The 19390-nt window shown below is 41.9% G+C and overlaps 1 protein-coding gene and 1 long non-coding RNA gene across 2 annotated transcripts in view; both read left to right on the top strand.

Moving 5' to 3' along the window:
* The window catches only part of LOC126175274 (uncharacterized), a 438323-nt gene extending 437858 nt beyond the window's left edge, over positions 1–465 (top strand). The window contains exon 3 of the long non-coding RNA XR_007535547.1: positions 371–465. This is a non-coding gene — a long non-coding RNA (uncharacterized LOC126175274). The remainder of the gene's footprint in view (positions 1–370) is intronic.
* An 8333-nt stretch (positions 466–8798) lies between these two features.
* The window catches only part of LOC126175273 (probable sodium/potassium/calcium exchanger CG1090), a 93659-nt gene continuing 83067 nt past the window's right edge, over positions 8799–19390 (top strand). The window contains exon 1 of the mRNA XM_049921926.1: positions 8799–8951. Coding sequence (XP_049777883.1) covers positions 8825–8951 — 127 coding nt within the window. The 5' untranslated portion in view covers positions 8799–8824. The remainder of the gene's footprint in view (positions 8952–19390) is intronic.

Here is a 19390-nt window from a genome sequence, read left to right as displayed (position 1 = left end):
GAAGGTGTAGCGCCCTAAATATTCCTCTAGATATTGTCTGCACAGTCGTTGACACCATTCCACAAAGTCTGCTGTGTAAGCCATAGTGTTAGTCGCCTCTGCTGCACCCAAGAGTCACAGTATAGAAGTACATGTTCGAGGGCCCCCTCTCTCTCCACAGGCACAGTCAGCCCTCTGACCGAGGTTTCCACGCAGCAAACGCGTGGGGAATGGCTCGTGGCCGATCAAGAAATGAACAGTGACCTAGCTGTCAATGACACGTTTCGTACTCAGTCGCTCCCTGATACTGAGAAAGATGTCCGGAACCTGAGTAGACCACAAAACTTGAGCCTGGAGTGTGGCTAATCTGGTGGTGGTTGTCGTGTTGCAGACGGCGGCGGCGGCGGCGATGACGAGGACGCGAACGCGGAGGCGGCGGTGGCGGCCGCAGTGGTGCGCCGCGCTGGTGTCGCTGCTGGTGCTGGTGGCGGCTCACACCAGCTCGCGCGGCGCGCACGCCACCACCACGCCGGCGTTGGCCCACGCCGACGAGGTGAGACGCTCTGCCGGTTCGCTGCACCACTCAAAACTGCTAAAGAAAGTGAAGCATCCAGAAGACATGGTGGGACATGAAACTCCACACCGTTTTCGAATATTTAAATGTTTAGAATTGCAAACCTCAGTGACTGCTAGAAGGTTAATCAGAGTGCATTAGTGTTCTTCGTGTTCACTTTTGTTACCAAGTGCGGTACAGTCTATAAGGGTGGTTAAAGGCTCCTGATGTTCAGTGACTGGTAGAAGGTTAATCAGAGTGCATTAGTGTTCTTCGTGTTCCCTTTTGTTACCAAGCTTGGTACAGTGTATAAGGGGGGTGAACGGCTCCAGATGTTCAGTGACTGGTAGAAGGTTAATCAGAGTGCATTAGTGTTCTTCGTGTTCACTTTTGTTACCAAGTGTGGTACATTGTATAAGGGGGGTTAAAGGCTCCTGATGTTCAGTGACTGGTAGAAGGTTAATCAGAGTGCATTAGTGTTCTTCGTGTTCACTTTTGTTACCAAGTGTGGTACAGTGTATAAGGGGGGTTAACGGCTCCAGATGTTCGGTGTCTGGTAGAAGGTTAATCAGAGTGCATTAGTGTTCTTCGTGTTCACTTTTGTTACCAAGTGTGGTACAGTGTATAAGGGGGGTTAACGGCTCCAGATGTTCGGTGTCTGGTAGAAGGTTAATCAGAGTGCATTAGTGTTCTTCATGTTCACTTTTGTTACCAAGTGTGGTACAGTGTATAAGGGGAGTTAATGGCTCCAGATGTTCAGTAGCTGGTAGAAGGTTAATCAGAGTGCATTAGTGTTCTTCGTGTTCACTTTTGTTACCAAGTGTGGTACAGTCTATAAGGGTGGTTAAAGGCTCCTGATGTTCAGTGACTGGTAGAAGGTTAATCAGAGTGCATTAGTGTTCTTCGTGTTCCCTTTTGTTACCAAGTGTGGTACAGTGTATAAGGGGGGTTAACGGCTCCAGATGTTCGGTGTCTGGTAGAAGGTTAATCAGAGTTCATTAGTGTTCTTCGTGTTCACTTTTGTTACCAAGTGTGGTACAGTGTATAAGGGGGGTTAACGGCTCCAGATGTTCGGTGTCTGGTAGAAGGTTAATCAGAGTTCATTAGTGTTCTTCGTGTTCACTTTTGTTACCAAGTGTGGTACAGTGTATAAGGGGGGTTAATGGCTCCAGGTGTTCGGTGACTGGTAGAAGGTTAATCAGAGTGCGTTAGTGTTCTTCATGTTCACTTTTGTTAGCAAGTGTGGTACAGTGTATAAGGGGAGTTAATTGCTCCAGATGTTCAGTGGCTGGTAGAAGGTTAATCAGAGTGCATTAGTGTTCTTCGTGTTCACTTTTGTTACCAAGTGTGGTACAGTCTATAAGGGTGGTTAAAGGCTCCTGATGTTCAGTGACTGGTAGAAGGTTAATCAGAGTGCATTAGTGTTCTTCGTGTTCCCTTTTGTTACCAAGTGTGGTACAGTGTATAAGGGGGGTTAACGGCTCCAGATGTTCGGTGTCTGGTAGAAGGTTAATCAGAGTGCATTAGTGTTCTTCATGTTCACTTTTGTTACCAAGTGTGGTACAGTGTATAAGGGGAGTTAATGGCTCCAGATGTTCAGTGGCTGGTAGAAGGTTAATCAGAGTGCATTAGTGTTCTTCGTGTTCACTTTTGTTACCAAGTGTGGTACAGTCTATAAGGGTGGTTAAAGGCTCCTGATGTTCAGTGACTGGTAGAAGGTTAATCAGAGTGCATTAGTGTTCTTCGTGTTCCCTTTTGTTACCAAGTGTGGTACAGTGTATAAGGGGGGTTAACGGCTCCAGATGTTCAGTGGCTGGTAGAAGGTTAATCAGAGTGCATTAGTGTTCTTCATGTTCACTTTTGTTACCAAGTGTGGTACAGTGTATAAGGGGGGTTAACGGCTCCAGATGTTCGGTGTCTGGTAGAAGGTTAATCAGAGTGCATTAGTGTTCTTCGTGTTCACTTTTGTTACCAAGTGTGGTACAGTGTATAAGGGGGGTTAACGGCTCCAGATGTTCGGTGTCTGGTAGAAGGTTAATCAGAGTGCATTAGTGTTCTTCGTGTTCACTTTTGTTACCAAGCTTGGTACATTGTATAAGGGGGGTGAACGGCTCCAGATGTTCAGTGACTGGTAGAAGGTTAATCAGAGTGCATTAGTGTTCTTCATGTTCACTTTTGTTACCAGTGTGGTACAGTGTATAAGGGGGTTAATGGCTCCAGATGTTCAGTGGCTGGTAGAAGGTTAATCAGAGTGCATTAGTGTTCATCGTATTCACTTTTGTTACTGAGCCTGGTATGGTATAAAGGTGGAGGAACGGTTCCAGATGTTGAGTGATCACTGTCAAGGGCACATAGACGCCATCTACATGTGTGAAACAGAGTTATCGGAACCTGGAACATGACAGAGTTTGAAAGGGACTTCATTGCGAGTTTCTATTTGCGAGCCTACCGAATCGTGCAATTTCCGGATTTCTGGTACATTCGGATGTGACAGTGGCTCGATGTTGTACTGCATGGGAATGTGAGGGCAGGCATACCCATCATCGAGACTTTGGTCAACCACATACGACCACCACAATGGAGGATCGCCATATTGTGCACCAAACACATGTTAACCCCTTTACATCTGCGCCTCCCATCTGAGAACAAGTAATGGGTTGCCTGCAACATACTGTGTCATCCCACACCATGGGCAGGGACTAGCAGCAGCCAGAGTTGAGAATTACCGTCCCAGGTACAGCGTGCCCCTAACACCTGCATTTGAAGTGATGCTGTAATTGGAAAGGATGGACTTCTGATGAATGGAGTCACGTTGTGTCCAGTGATAAACAGTGGTTCTTTATTGGCACAGATGACTGTCATCAGCGAGCGTTACACTGACCCTGCGAGACATCCCACTCTTTCAATGTTCTGGATGGATACTGTGGCGTGACGCCTGGCATCAGGGTGTGTGGACCCATTGGCTACGACTTGAGTTCACATCTGATAATGATAAATGAGACTCTTATGTCACAACACTATGTCCTGGACATCCTGCATCCTCGTGTGTTAGCTCTCGTGCCAGAGTATCGTTGTGCCATTTTCTAACAGGACAATGCTCGTCCATATATGGCACGTGTCTCTACTGACTGTCTGCATGATGTTGGGGTACTCGTGTGGCCAGCAAGATCTCCATATTTGTCCCCAAAAAAACTCTGCGACATCAACTCTGCCCCAGTAACAGTATCCGTAATATAAAGCCAAGTTACAACAGCTGTGGGCCATTTTGCCTCAGGAGAGGATACTATGGCTTTATGTGATTCTTCTCAACCAGATAAGTGGGTGCATCCAGGCCACAGGAGGTACAACGTCATACTCGTAAGTAGGCTCATACTGCCAAGTTCTTCGTAAATTTGACACTATCTCGTAATCACTCAAGTAAGATCGGATCGCTTTCAACCCGTAAAGTTTCATTTCGTTTACTCTTTCCCTTTTGTCTGGCAGTGTACCTTATTTCGTAATTTCTGGTCTATTGCGGGAACTACCTGCAGTTGGGAGGAGATATTTTCGTGATGTGTTTACGTATATCTGATGTGTGTGTAAGCATACTAAAAAGTACTTAGTATGTGTGTAATGGGTGGACTACGTCAAGATGATGATGTTCATACATTCGTTTCACGAGCTGTAACCTCCGCCACGTTGTGTGACGTGTTAAAGGTAGTATTTTAGAAAGAAACGTAATTATTGGTAATTTAAGTGCTCAAGATTATATCTTCTGGAATATTAATAATAATTTTTTCTTGCTTATGTATTTACACCGTGTTCCATTACAATATCTGTAACATTATATGTATGTATTTGTGTGTGTGTGTGTGTGTGTGTGTGTGTGTGTGTGTGTGTGTGTGTGCGTGTGTGTGGCATGGTGTGTAATGTTTGTGTTTTATGATGATGATGATGATGATGATGATGATGATGATGATGAGAGAAGGGAAAGCGTGAAACCCGGTGCCAGCACATACCCTACTCCTCGTGGTGGCGCCAAGCTTAACGTCCCCATCCGACGGACGGACCATCACCAACAGTGTTATATGTTTTTACTTCATGAGACACTGCAGAGAGGTTTGAATTTTAGCCAAGAACGTTGGCGCAAAGACTGGTGATCAGGTACTTTACGTCACCACCTCTCCTCCTCTTGCCGATCAAATATGGGCAGCGAAAATTTTTTCCACCACCAGAATCCGAACCGGCTTACCCCTGGGTCGATCGCCCCCTCACAAGCATGCTGTAGTGAATTAATAGTAGTAATTACCTTTTAAAAGTAAGTTAATTTCCTGACTGAAACACAATTGAATCCTTCTGGTTTTACCTCTCATAAAATTATACTTTACATCTCGAAGGGGTAATTTTACCCTCAGGTCAGCCCACCAGGCTAGTCGCGTGGGCTAACGCGCTGCTTCCCGAGCGGGAAGGCGTACCGGTCCCCAGCACAAGTCTGCCCGGCGGATTAGTGTCGAGGTCCTGTGTGCCGGCCAGCCTGTGGATGGTTTTTAAGGCGGTTTTCCAAGTGCCTCGGCGAATGCGGGCTGGTTCCCCTTATTCCGGCGATTGCTGCACAAACACTGTCTCCACGTACGCGTACACATAATTACTCTACCATGCAAACATTTGGAGTTACACTCGTCTGGTATGAGACGTTCCCGGCGGGGGAGGGGGAGTGTCCACTGGGAGCCGAACCACACAGTTCAGTGTGGGACGGCGGTGGGGTGGGTGGACTGCTGTGGCCTGTTGTGTGGTTGTGAACCACTGAGGGCTATGGCGGGACGAATCCTCTCTGTCGTTTCGAGGTCCCCGGTTCAATACACAATAGACACATACACCCTCAGATTGGGACTCATTGCCCTAGACTATCAATGTATTGCTCAGGGTATCGGGATGTGTGGTTTAAATCGAAAGGTCCCAGAATAATATTAAGCAGATCAAAAACTTTGTTTGTACGTTCCGTGAGCTAATAAATATTGTGCCGTCAGTGGGCAGCATTGACAATATGCTTGCCAGGCTCATATGTATTTCGTTGAAGTATAGTCTCTGTTGTTCTTTATGTTCGCTACCCATGTTATCTTATTGAAATGAGTTCTGAACAAGAAGAGAGATCATTCATATCAGATTGCATCGAAATGTGGAAACATTGCCGCCATTGTAGGTTCTTAGAGCGGATGAAAGACAAACAGAATTAGACAGATACGTGTTGCTCATTACATAGAAAGAGAAATACCCTATAGCAAATAGTAAAAATCTTTTTAAAAAATTTCATCGTTTAAGAACGAATTGCAGAATGTTAAACGAATAATAGACAAGGGAAATGACGCAGGCACTGACGAAATACGTAGAGAACCAACATTTCGATGTTTCGAGGAGATGAGTTTTCTTGCAGATGACGGCGCTCAGTGAGCACAATGGTATTCGCGTAAAATCATTTACCTTTGGAAAAAATTACACACTGCCTTAGAAATGAAGTGATTGTGATTTAGTTAGTTTTATTTTTATTTTTCCGGCAACCGCATGCGGCATATGTCTTTCGTCTGAAGCACAAACTGGTCGAAACTGGTGAAGTCTTTTTGAAATGCTCATGTGGCTGTGTGGAAAAAAATATTTAAAAATTTATTTATGTCGGTCAACCTCAGCTGTCAATACACGATTTCTTGAGAGAATTTTTGACGCTCCTTATACCAAATTTTCATCCACCTTTTCTTCTTCCACTTACAACAAAGCAGACTAGTTAGCACAGTAACAACGTCTTGATCTTCCAACGATTCAAACCAGACTAAATATTACACAATATTATAACAAAATTTTACTGAATAGGCTAGGAAGGACTTCAGTAAAATAGTAAACTGTAGTACTCGGTAATTCTGACCATTCGAGACACACCTAACGGCCCGTAGACGAAGAGGTCGTTAGAAATGCAATGCTATTTTCAATAGCCGTAGTTTTATTATAGATAACTTTTACAAAGATATGAGACATATCTTGGTATTACAGTTGAAGAACAACAAAAATAACGTGTTTCATACAGTATATATAGTTATTTACATACTTAAATGTCTTGGAACAGGTAGTCGGCTGTGGCCTTATTAGTGGGAACCATCTCGTCATTTGCCTGAAATAATTTAGGGAAACCACGGAAAACTTAATACAGGATAGCCCGATAAAGCCTCCACATTCTATAATACGTGACCAATCTGTTTAAAACAGCGCCTCTTCTTTCAGTTTATCCCTAGTGTACAACACTTTTTTACAAAGAAGCATTAATAATACAAAAGGCTAGTGCTACTCTGTTCGTTTCCCAGTCCCAGTAACTGTACACAGTACTCACTATTGATTATACACACATTGTTTCACAAAGTGACGCAACACACACTGTCGTCTGACGTCAGAACCATAGCGACGATGTTTGGTTCTCATTTTGTGTATCACATCTTCCCATTTGCTAGCTTGAAAAACACTGTAGTAAGTAAGATATTGTCCGCCCTCGTGGTCTCGCGGTAGCGTTCTCGCTTCCCGAGCACAGGGTCCCGGGTTCGATCCCCGGCGGGGTCAGGGATATTTCCTGCCTCGAGATGACTGGGTGTTGTTGTGTCGTCTTCATCATCATCATTCATCCCCATTACGGTCGGTGGAAGGCGACGGCAAACCACCTCCATTAGGACCTTGCCTAGTAAGGCGGTGCGGGTCTCCCACATCGTTCCCCTACGCTCTGTAAAGAAGCATGGGACTTCATTTCCATTTTTTTTTTTTCAAGTAAGATATTGAGCTCAGCGAGAGGATAAAGTGTTTGTATTAAACATTGCATAGTTTTAGGGTAAGGTTTTCCAGAAAAGGAAAAAATGAAAAGAAATACAGAAGGGAAGAAAAATATGAAGGGAAAAAATACTGTGAAAGTGTTAAGCAAAATGATAAATTTTTTATTGTTGCTGTTATTTATTTGTGTCATTTTTTGCCAAACTCTACTCGGTCTTATTTAAGTAATCTTCACTATATAAAATATCTTGCTTAACATGTTCTTTTTATGTCTTTTTTAGATAAGTTAGCTTTTTGTGCAGTAATTACGAAAGTTATTTTTGATCCGTACAATTCATTGGTAAATGTACCCTTATCCCCGATGTTATTCAATCTGTATATTGAGCAAGCAGTAAAGGAAACAAAAGAAAAATTTGGAGTAGGTATTAAAATCCACGGAGAAAAAAAAACTTTGAGGTTCGCCGATGACATTGTAATTCTGTCAGAGACAGCAAAGAACCTGGTAGAGCAGTTGAACGGAGGGTATAAGATAAACCTCAACAAAAGCAAAACGAGGATAACGGAATGTAGTCGAATTAAGTCGTGTGATGCTGAAGGAATTAGATTAGGAAATGAGATACTTAAAGTAGCAAAGGTGTTTTGCTATTTGGGGAGCAAAATAACTGATGATGGTCGAAGCAGAGAGGATATAAAATGTAGACTGGCAATGGCAAGGAAAGCGTTTCTGAAGAAGAGAAATTTGTTAACATCGAGTATTGATTTAAATGTCAGGAAGTCGTTTCTGAAAGTATTTGTATGGAGTGCAGCTATGTATGGAAGTGAAACGTGGACGATAAATAGTTAAGACAAGAAGAGAATAGAAGCTTTCGAAATGTGGTGCTACAGAAGAATGCTGAAGATTAAATGGGTAGATCACATAACTAATGAGGAGGTATTGAATATAATTGGGGAGAAGAGGAGCTTGTGGCACAACTTGACGAGAAGAAGGGATCGGTTGGTAGGACATGTTCTGAGACATCGAGGGATCACCAATTTAGTGTTGGAGGGCAGTGTGGAGGGTAAAAATCGTAGAGGGAGACCAAGAGATGAATACACTAAGCAGATTCAGAAGGATGTAGGCTGCAGTAGGTACTGCGAGATGAAGAAACTTTCACAGGATAGGGTAGCATGGAGAGCTGCATCAAACCAGTCTCAGGACCGAAGACCACAACAACAAAAGCCTCAGTGATTTGGACAGATCTTTACAATGAACTCGTTTACTCGCTTTGGTTATTATTCTTACGACCCTTCCCTGATGTTTGAGAACTCTGTTCATTGCCTACGTTTACTGTGTTGCAGCTCACGACGCAACCGGCGCCGCCACTGACGCACTCGGACGCGGCGACAAAGGCGACGGCGCCTGCGCCCACGACGACGGGCAAGGCGACCGTGCCGGCGACGACGACGGTGGCGCCGCGGCGCGCGCGCGCGCGGAACTGCACGCCGCCGGCCATCCAGCAGTTCCCGCGGCCGCTGATGGGGCCTGCCGCGCGCAAGGACGGCGGCCTCATCCTGCACATCATCGTCGCCGTTTATACCTTCCTGGGGCTCGCCATTGTCTGCGACGACTACTTCGTCTCCTCGCTAGACCGCATCTGCGAGGGTAACACTTCGTACTCGCGACTAAGTTGGCCTTTTATCGTTGCGCGTGCACTTAAACGTCGTCAGATACACATAAGTTAACTACTAAGTTTTATCTCGTATAAAGTGCGGTTTAGGAGCCTAAAAGAGGCTCTTTCAGCACTTCACTTAGCCTATATAAATCCTAAAATAGACCTTAAAAAGTATTATGCAGAGAAACCAAACACAATGTAAAATACACCGTATACAAGTGAGCATATTATTATTCATTAAAAACGAGGAAAATGAAAACACGCACAGTTGCACAACACGGCAAACAATACACTACTTTAGTGTTCAAACTGATCCCAAACTTTTCTAGTTCGTCCAAGATAAAAATACAGTATAAAACACATATAACCATATGCTGGAATAAGTATAATATGTAATTTAATAAATGCCGGATAAAAAAAAAAACAGTTTCTCGTTTGCAAAAGTTACAGAGGCTGCATCCTCCAGTAGATATTCTAGCCTTAATTGCTCTGCTACATAACTGATACCACTTCACCCAACCTAAAAAGTAAACAAGATTAATAACTGACAACTGAAATGAACATTCCATACAAATAGCTTAGACGTATGGGCAGTGAAAGACGAGGAAAGGAAGATAAGAGTTTAAAGTCTCATGGACGAATATGTCACTGAAGACTGAAAAGAATGCCAACGAAATAGGCCATGTCCCATATTCCTTTCATTGGAAGCATCTCTTAAGAGATTTGGGGAGACCATGTACAACATAAATGTGGACAGTAAATCAAATGGCAGCCTTTGACCTTTTGATACACTTATGCGAAGGAAGTGTCTTACAAATCTTTTGTTTTTTTAAATGGAATATGGTTTTTAAAGGTGTGGGATAGGGGCAACGCTACACACCATATTCGAAGGAGGCTGGACAGTGACTACAGTGGTGACAGGCTTGATTTTGTCTTGCAGACTTCTCAGCCAGCAGACGCTCGAAGACTGACAATAACTTACAAAAAGCTATTTAGAAAATTCCAAATCCAGTTTTTCAGGGCGCTATGTGCGAACATAATACGCAGTGAAATTCAAATTAGGCTACTGCACTAAAGAGCCAAAGAAACTGATACTCCTGCCAAATATCATGTAGGGCCCCTGCGAGCACGCAGAAGTGCCGCAACAAAACGTTGCATGGACTCGACTAATGTCTGAAGTAGTGCTGGAGAGAATTGACACCATCAATCCTGCAGGGCTTTCCATAATTCGGTAAGAGTACTAGAGGGTGGAGATTTCTTCTGAACAGCACGTTGCAAGGCATCCCAGATATGCGCAGTAATGTTCACGTCTGGGGAGTTTGGTGGGCAGCGGAAGTGTTTAAACTCAGAAGGATGTTCCTGAAGCCACTCTGTAGCAATTCTGGACGTGTGCGGTGTCGCATTATCCTGCTGGAATTGCCCAAGTCTGTCAGAATGCACACTGGACATGAATGAATGCAGGTGATCATACAGGATGATTACGTACGTGTTACCTGTCAGAGTCGTATCTAGACGTATCAGGAGTCTCACATCACTCCAACTGCACACGCCCCACACCTTTACAGAGCCTCCACCACCTTGAACGGTCCCCTGCTGAGATGCAGGGCCCATGGATTAATGAGGTTGTCTCCATACTCGTACACGTCCGTCCGCTCGATACAATTTGAAACTAGGCTCGTCTGACGAGGCAACATGTTTCCGGTCATCAACAGTCCAGTGTCGGTGTTGAAGGGCCCAGGCGAGACGTAAAGCTTTGTGCCGTACAGTCATCAAGGGTAGACGAATGGGCCTTCGGCTCTGAAAGCCCGTATCGATGATGTTTCGTCGAATGGTTATCACGCTGACACTTGTTGACGCCCCAGCACTGAAATCTGCAGCAATTTGCGGAAGGGTTGCACTTCTGTCACGTGAACGGTTCTCTTCAGTCGTCGTTGGTCCCGTTCTTGCAGGATGTTTTTCCGGCCGCAGCGATGTCGGAGATTTGATGTTTTACCAGATTCCTGATATTCTCGGTACAGTTGTGAAATGGTCATCTGGGAAAATCCCCACTCATCGTCACCTCGGAGATGCTGTGTCCCATCGCTCGTGCGCCGACTATAACACTACGTTCAAATTTACTTAAGTCTTGATAACCCGTCATTGTAGCAGCAGTAACCGACCTAACAACTGCGCCAGACACTTGTTTTATATAGACGTTGCCGACCACAGCGCCATATTCTGCCTGTTTACATATATCTGTATTTGAAAACGTATGCCTTTACCAGTTTCTTTCGCGCTTCGTTGTAGAATTGCTTAGAACGAAACAATTAGGCCAACGCCAGCCCTCATCAGCAAATAACAAGGAAGAACTCCAATGCAATTATACAGTGAAAATTACTCTCTGCTAAATACTTCATGTTGGTTTATGGAGAATAGCTGTCGGTGTGTATGAAATCATTTGGCGAGATACTCTTAAAGGCAATGTGGAAAGAAATTATAGCGTACGAAGCAACTCCGTAACAGTTCAGAAATACAGATCGTATTGAAAAGAATAATTCGTATGCGTCTTATGAACTTCATTCCCTTAACTAACGATCATCTCAAAAAATTCCCTATTCGTGTTTAGACGGTTAAATTATTCATGTTGATATGCGAACAGAGCGCCTTGTGCCACTAAAATGGGCGCCAAAAGCATGAAATATTCACATCGAATGTTGAGGAGATGGAAGAATTTTTTCGATACTGGTCATGGTTTAAGTGAATGTAGTTTGTCCAACGCATCTGACTCGTAGCTTTTTTTATTTATGTTTTTTCAATACAATCTGTAATCCACGAAAATCGTAGCCCAATTAGGTATGGTTTATCATCCTGCAAAATTCATCGTTATTGAGAATCATGACGCCGATTAAGTGGTGCTCAAGGTCATAAAGCAACTGTTTACACTCAGTGTTGATGTAACTGAAGCGCAGGACGGAAGTCTTTGTCATGAAATGAGGACACCAACTCACATCAAAATGCCTGGGTGACAATTGGAATCTGTGACTTTTTGGAGTCTGTGTTATACTCACATTTTACCACGAACTGCTGCCAATTGAAAATTGATTCACTAGAGCAAGTAATGTCATTAAGGATCTACTCGACAAGTTTGTGCAACCGCAAGAGCCCTCATTCTGGTAGCGTGCTGTTAGCAAGGGGGAGTCGTCGGTTTTGGGTTGTTATATGCCATCAGAAACACACTGCCGTGATCTCGTCGACATTGTTAGCAAGCTCGATTTTACTCAGATGTTATAGGTCGCGTTCAATTAGCAGACATATTGTCAACTACTCTCCTCAGGTGGGAGTGATGCGATGAAGTCACGACTGGGTTACAAGAGACGAATTTTTTAATAGGATGTTTATTAAGAAAATGAGGACCACTTCTCAAAAGTGGACCTTTTAAAAACAGCTTCAAGTATTAAAATAATTATTAGCATATCTGCTTTAAAGGAAAAAATGTACCTGGTTTTAACAAAGAAAAAAATGAACCTGGTTTTAATCAAGAACCTCAGTGACAGATGGAGCTGTGTACATTTATATCTGTCACCGTGAAACTCTTTGGTAGGAAGCAATGAGGTTGTTTCTTGCAGAGTTAAACTGGAAAATTCGGCGGTTCTAGAGACATTTTAACTGATTTCAGTTAGTAATTGCAGGCATATAAAATTTTCCAGAATGAGATTTTCACTCTGCAGCGGAGTGTGCGCTGATATGAAACTTCCTGGCAGATTAAAACTGTCTGCCCGACCGATACTCGAACTCGGGTCCTTTGCCTTTCTTTCAGGAGTGCTAGTTCTGCAAGGTTCGCAGGAGAGCTTCTGTAAAGTTTGGAAGGTAGGAGACGAGATACTGGCAGAAGTAAAGCTGTGAGGACCGGGTGTGAGTCGTGCTTCGGTAGCTCAGATTGTAGAGCACTTGCCCGCGAAAGGCAAAGGTCCCGAGTTCGAGTCTAGGTCGGGCACACAGTTTTAATCTGCCAGGAAGTTTCATATAAAAATTTCATCGCAATAGGTACAGAGTTTAGTGATCATTGCTAATGTGTTTCTGCATTTTTGATCGAGAAATCTGTTATTTACTGAGAATAATAGCCAATAGAAGGAAAGATGACAATAAAATTTTTCTTCTTACTCATATTGACTCCACCTGTCCAATACTGAATCCGGTCATTGGCGTTAATTACGTACCGCTTGGAGACGTTTCTTTCATGCTTCAAGGATTCCTACGTATAAGATCATAAGCGCTCGAAATTGAAATGATTTATTATTAATCAGAGAGTATGTTCGTGACAGGAGCGAAATTAAATAAAACTAATAAAAATCAATCGGAACAATTTAAATATGAAATTCATATAGGGCAAAATGCCAGAAATTTTACGAAATTTAAAAATGCTTGCCGACACAACCAAAATACAAAGAGGACGTGTTCTCCTTTTGGCGGACGGATGGTAGTAACCCTAAGCTATGATACACTCTGGAGATTGTGCGACGTTAAACGTTGATTTTTTACACAATGTACGAAATGATACTGTAACTATTATTCCACATTGGAATTTATAAAACTGTAATCGTCAATTTGTGATGGCGCTCCGAGAATTCACAAAACACACAACAGTCTAGCGATAGGGATATGCCTTCCTATACAGCTTTCGCCAGATGCTTAGGGCTGGTTTATTCATACAGTATATCGTGTGTTACGGGGACCATACTGTCTGGGGCCCTGCCAGCTTTTCGGGGGAAAATTAACAACTAGCAGTTTACAACTGAATAAAATTTAGTTCTTGTAGCATTAGTGGTCTCGAAACTACCCAATTCATTTATATGAAAAATCCAAATTTTAGAGTATTGCCCCGCCTCCTTCCCCCAATCCCCATGGATAAATTTCTGGGGACGCCCATGACACTGCCGTACATTACTACGAACACAATACAGTATTATTAGGTTCACATTGTTAACAAAGATCACCAGAAATTCAGGTTTTTGATTTATTCTTGCACCAAACTGCGAGGGCTTGCTGAAAAGTAATACCTCCGAATTTTTATGTGAGAACTCTTAAAGCTTTCTAAATAAAATAAGCTTTATTACTAGTCTACATACATCTTTATACTTCATGTTTACATATTTATTTCTCAACATTCTCACACTGGTGACGAACACATTTCTCTCAACAAGAGACCAGTTTGTTTATAACGTCACCAGTGGCGGATAACTGCGCTTACAAACGACAAAAAATTTTAATATTGTTCAACAACTTGCTAGTTTAAATGAGCCTTAAGAATGAAATTCGACAATACAAGCTTGGAAATATACATAGTTTGCTTGGAAATTTAACATTGGGTTTCTGTCTGGAATCATCTTCATGATTGTTCAAAATATTTTAAAGTAAGCTGTCAGGACAGCAATGTACAATACAGTGTTTGAAACGTTATTATTCCGAGAATATTGTCGGCTTCTACTTAACCCTACCATATTTTCCCTGTGAAAATACCGGGACCACTGAAAAGTTGTGATAAACTAATCAGCAGTTTCTTAAATACTGTAACATGTGTGGGGCTCAGTATGTAAAACCCGACTCTACTTAAATTTCTTGTAGAAATTACGGGGAAGTATCAAGTCAACCCTTAATTACTGTAATTAACGTGAAAGCTCTGTGGTCTTCAATATCTGAGCTTTGATTTAATGACACGCGTTTAACTGATACTGGGAATGTTTTACATTTACACATGTTTATACGAAAAGAACATAAATACAGTGTTTGAAACGTTATTATTCCGAGAATATTGTCGGCTTCTACTTAACCCTACCATATTTTCCCTGTGAAAATACACTTCACAACAGCTTAATTTTATTTATTTACTTAGTTACTTTTTTGGCGAAAAAAGAAGAAGAAACCGGCTTTCGTTTGTCTCATTTATTATGCTGCAGCCTGCACGATGTCAAAGTTCCCACTCTGTACAATCGAATACGTGGCATTGCAAATGTTATATTAAACTTCTTAACCAAGCTTTGTTTCTTCGAGGAAAGGTTATTTTTATTTTATGTTGGAACAAAATGAGCATTTGCGTGTAGACATAACAGCAGTGTTCACACAAATAACAACACACCACGTCAACTGCCAATAAGACTTCTTAATCTTTGTAGTCTGTCTTCTCTGCCCACAGAAACTGCTAAAATGTTGTAAGAATAAGTGGGATAAGAGTCGAACCAGCACACCTTACTGCAAGAAATTGCAAAAATATTTTGCTTTTTAAATTAGAAAGGCAGTGTCAAGAATATAGAGAACATTTTTGCGTCCCAGGTAAAATTCCGGCGACACGGGAAACAGAAGCCAAAAAGGACTGTCCCGTCTTCTTTACGAGACGAATTCCAGCCGCCAGGTGTACTTCTACTGTTCACTGACAACAGAGAAACAAGCGACAGTGAAATTAAATTTTTCTGCATTGTCGTTCTTTCATAGCACAGTTACGTCGTAATGGAAAAAAATCTTTGTGCTCGTGTGCCGTGTTTAAAGTAAAAAGCTTTGTGCTCATGTGCGTAGTAGTACGATTGGAACTGGATACAGCTTTCTTTCTTTCCTTTCACAGTTTTTTTTCTTTTGTTTTGACTGTTTGTTGACAATTTTGGAAGTGCCTTATCATGAATAACAGTGAAAAAAGCAAATGTGCACAATTAAGTGGGGGCGTCATTTCGGAAATTATCGAAGGGAAGGCGAGAACGAGAAGACAATGTTCTAAAAACGCTTGGCAGAGTAGATAAATTTTTCGTAGAAAATGATGCTGGTTCGACTTCGAGTTCAAATAGTACGGATGATATTTCTGACACTGCAGCTGTTGTAAAAGAAGTAAATACAGACGAAACAAAAGTTAAAATGAAGAAAAGCAAATTGTTCCTAATTTCACGAAAAACTAAGTGTGGAGTCAGACATTACAAAAAGAAATAACCTCGTTAATGATGATCCTGCAGAATGGTGTGTCAATGAATCAACAATCGACATTTTCTTACAACGTGGCATTAATCAAAATGGTAACGGTGATTTTTCTAAGTCAAGAAGATCAATAGGCGATGAAACGAGATATTTGGGCCAAAATATTTTTTACCGTTAACTTTTAAATGGTGAATCAATTTTTCGTGATTTTCTAGTATACTCCTGTAGCACCTGTGATGTTTTTTTTTTTTGTGCACAATGTAAATTGTTGGGAGGTAAGACGGCGATTGCTATTAACGGTACTGCAAATTGGAAAAATATTACTAATATTTTATCTCATCATGAGAATTCACTTGACTACAAAAATTCTGAGTTATCACTCTTAAAAAGAAAAAAGTCACTTGGAACAATAGGTAACCATTTAGAGTCATACGTTGAGACAAGAGGAAATGTACTGGTGCAGTGTGTTGAAAAGGGTGTTTGCAGTAGTGAAGAAGCCATAGAATTCCCCTACGTGGACACGTTGAAAGATTCAATTCATTGCATAATGGTCAATTTATGATGTCTCTTGAACTTATAGCCGAGTTTTATGCTTTTCTGGCAGAGCACATTGAACGTTATGGAAATCCTGGGCAGAGACATGCAAGTTATCTGTCTTCATCAATCTGCGATGAAATAATAGGGCTTCTACCTGAACGAATAAAAAGAATTATCATAAGTGAAATAAAACAGGCCAAATATTTCTCTACAATAGTAGGTTCTAATGCGGACATTTCACATATTGATCAACTATCTTTCATATTAAGATATGTGAACGAGAATGGCGAACCTGTTGATCGGTTGCTTCTGTTTTTAACAAACCTGGGACACAAGTACGAAAACTTAGCTGAGGCCGTCTACAAATTCCATTGATATTACTGACTGTAAGGGCCAGTCACATGACAACGCAAGCAATGTGTCAGGAATGTACACTGGTTTGCAGGCACGCATTAAAGAACGAAATCCGAAAGCGCAATATGTGCCTTGAGCAGCACATTCGTTGAATTTAGTCGGCACTAGTGCTGCTAGCTGTTGTCGGGAAGCATGTTCATTTTTCAATGTAGTGCAAAACCTTTATAATTTTTTCTCTGCTTCTACACAGCACTGGGATAAACTTCTTTGTTTCATGAAACCGGGAAGCAAAACGGTAAAAAGTTTATCAAAAACACGTTGGGCAGCAAGAGAGGACGCGTGTGTAAGTCCATACGAAAACTGGGCGGGCGTTGTCAATGCCCTCACACATATTGCCAATAATACGTGTGAAAAACCACTTGGTGCGAAATGAGGCTTCAGCTTTATTGAATCAACTCAGCAGACTAGAAACATTATTCATGATGAAAGTTTGAAAGGACATACTCCAGAAATTTAATAGTGTAAATCTGAAATTGCAAAATGTACATATTGATACTAAAATAGTGCATGAATTACATGACTCACTTGTAGGATTTATTGCATCTATTCGTGGCATGTTCGACTATTATGAAAATAAATCCATGGAGATTGTGACTGATATAGACTTTGAATGCACCTATAAAAGATCACGAAAACGCAAGCTTCATAATGGCGAAGAAGCGGGCTCGGAAGAAATTTTTCTGACTGGAAGGCAAAAATTTTCCCAGTACTCGACAACTTGGAAGCTGAATTAGTGAGGAGGAAGGAAATGTATAGAGCACTGTTGGACTCCTTCACAGTTTTCAGTAACCTTAAGAACATTGAATGTGTACATTTCACGGAACTTATGAAATCTTCGGAGATTAGTGATATATCACTCGAAATGAGTAACTTTTTACGGAAAGAGAGGTTACAGTCCGTGTTTCCGAATGTTGACACTGTTCTTAGAATATTTCTATGTATGGCAATTACAAACTGTTCGGCAGAACGCTCGTTTTCGGCTCTTAAAAGACTGAAATCGTCCCCACGCATATTTTGTCTGAGGAGAGATTGAACGCCTTGTCCATTCTTCACATCGAAGCCGATCTGTTAACTGGTAACCGTCTGAACTATGACGAATTTTCTGCCGTCAAAGCCAGTGGCAAACTTAGCTGACTGGTGAGTTTGTTTATTTATTCATATTTGTTTTAAAAATTTAAGATTATAACGTGATTTTTATTATAACTTACAGTACATTCATTGGGACTTACAAACTACGTATTACCTGTTTATTTTACAATTGGCGATGGCAGAACGCTGAACTAAACCTCGTCTACGTGCAGACCTGACCGAAGGCGCCGGGACAATTCTAAACAATACCCGAATCACCCAGGCCGCTCGGTGCTGTACAGTCAAGTCATAATGATACTGTAGCATATACATTCAAGTTATTAGATTGTAAAACGACAGTTCAGTTTTAATTTTGAACACATCTCTGTAAAAGTACGTATTAATTTCTATTGTATGACACGTTTGCTTCAATTTTTACATCGTAACACAACTTTTTTTTATTTTCATTTTCAACGGTTTCGTGTAAAAGAACATATTAAAATTGAATGTATAACAAAATCCGTTGCCTCCTACACGCTCTGCTGAATTTTTAGGCCATAAAAGAAAAGTTATTTTCCTTGTGTTCGTTTCTGTTGTCTTTCGACAGAAGAATGTGTTAACACAATGCAGTTTTAAGTTTGTTTTATCCGCTGCCGTACACCAAGTAGAGTTCAGGAACCATATTGCATTTTGATTGAGCGTGGCTAGAGCGCTGATGCGTCCTTCAGAACAACGAATAGCAGAGCACGGAAACAGCTCACAGCGCTCCCACCCAAAACGGCAATTCTGAAGTGATCGGGAAATAGTTATTATTTAAAACATGTTTTTAGGGGGGGGGGGAGCCGCATATAATATGGTGTGCCTAGGGCCGCAAAATTTTTAGATCCGCCACTGAACGTCACTGTAGAATGTCTGACTTTGCGGACGGAGCCACAACCCCACCTGTGCTTGCACCACTTCATCACTGCCAAAATGCAGTCCTCGAGGGTGTTCTATAAGTTTTGGAAACAGATGCACTTTAAGGTTCGGATGTCTGACAACTATTCATTTGTACACTGAAGCGCCAAAGAAACTGGTATAGTCATGCGGGAGAGATATGTAAACAGGCAGAATACGGCCTTGCGGTAGGCAACGCCTATGTAAGACAAAAAGTGTCTGGCGCAGTTGTTAGATCGGTTACTGCTGCTACGATGGCAGGTTATCAAGATTTAAGTGAGTTTGAATGTGATATTATCATTGATGCACGACACAGCATCTCCGGGGTAGCGATGAAGTGGGAATTTTTCCAGACGACCATTTCACGAATGTACCGTGAATATCAGGAATCCCATAAAACATCAAATCTCCGACATCGCTGCGGCTGGAAAAACATCCTGCAAGAATAGGACAAACGACGACTGAAGAGAATCGTTCAACGTGACAGAAGTGCAACCCTTCCGCAAATTGCTGCAGATTTCAGTTCTGGGCCATCGACAAG

The sequence above is a fragment of the Schistocerca cancellata genome, chromosome 3 (assembly GCF_023864275.1).
Source record: "Schistocerca cancellata isolate TAMUIC-IGC-003103 chromosome 3, iqSchCanc2.1, whole genome shotgun sequence".
Taxonomy (NCBI): Eukaryota; Metazoa; Arthropoda; class Insecta; order Orthoptera; family Acrididae; genus Schistocerca; species Schistocerca cancellata.
This window is presented reverse-complemented; position numbering and strand designations above follow the sequence as displayed.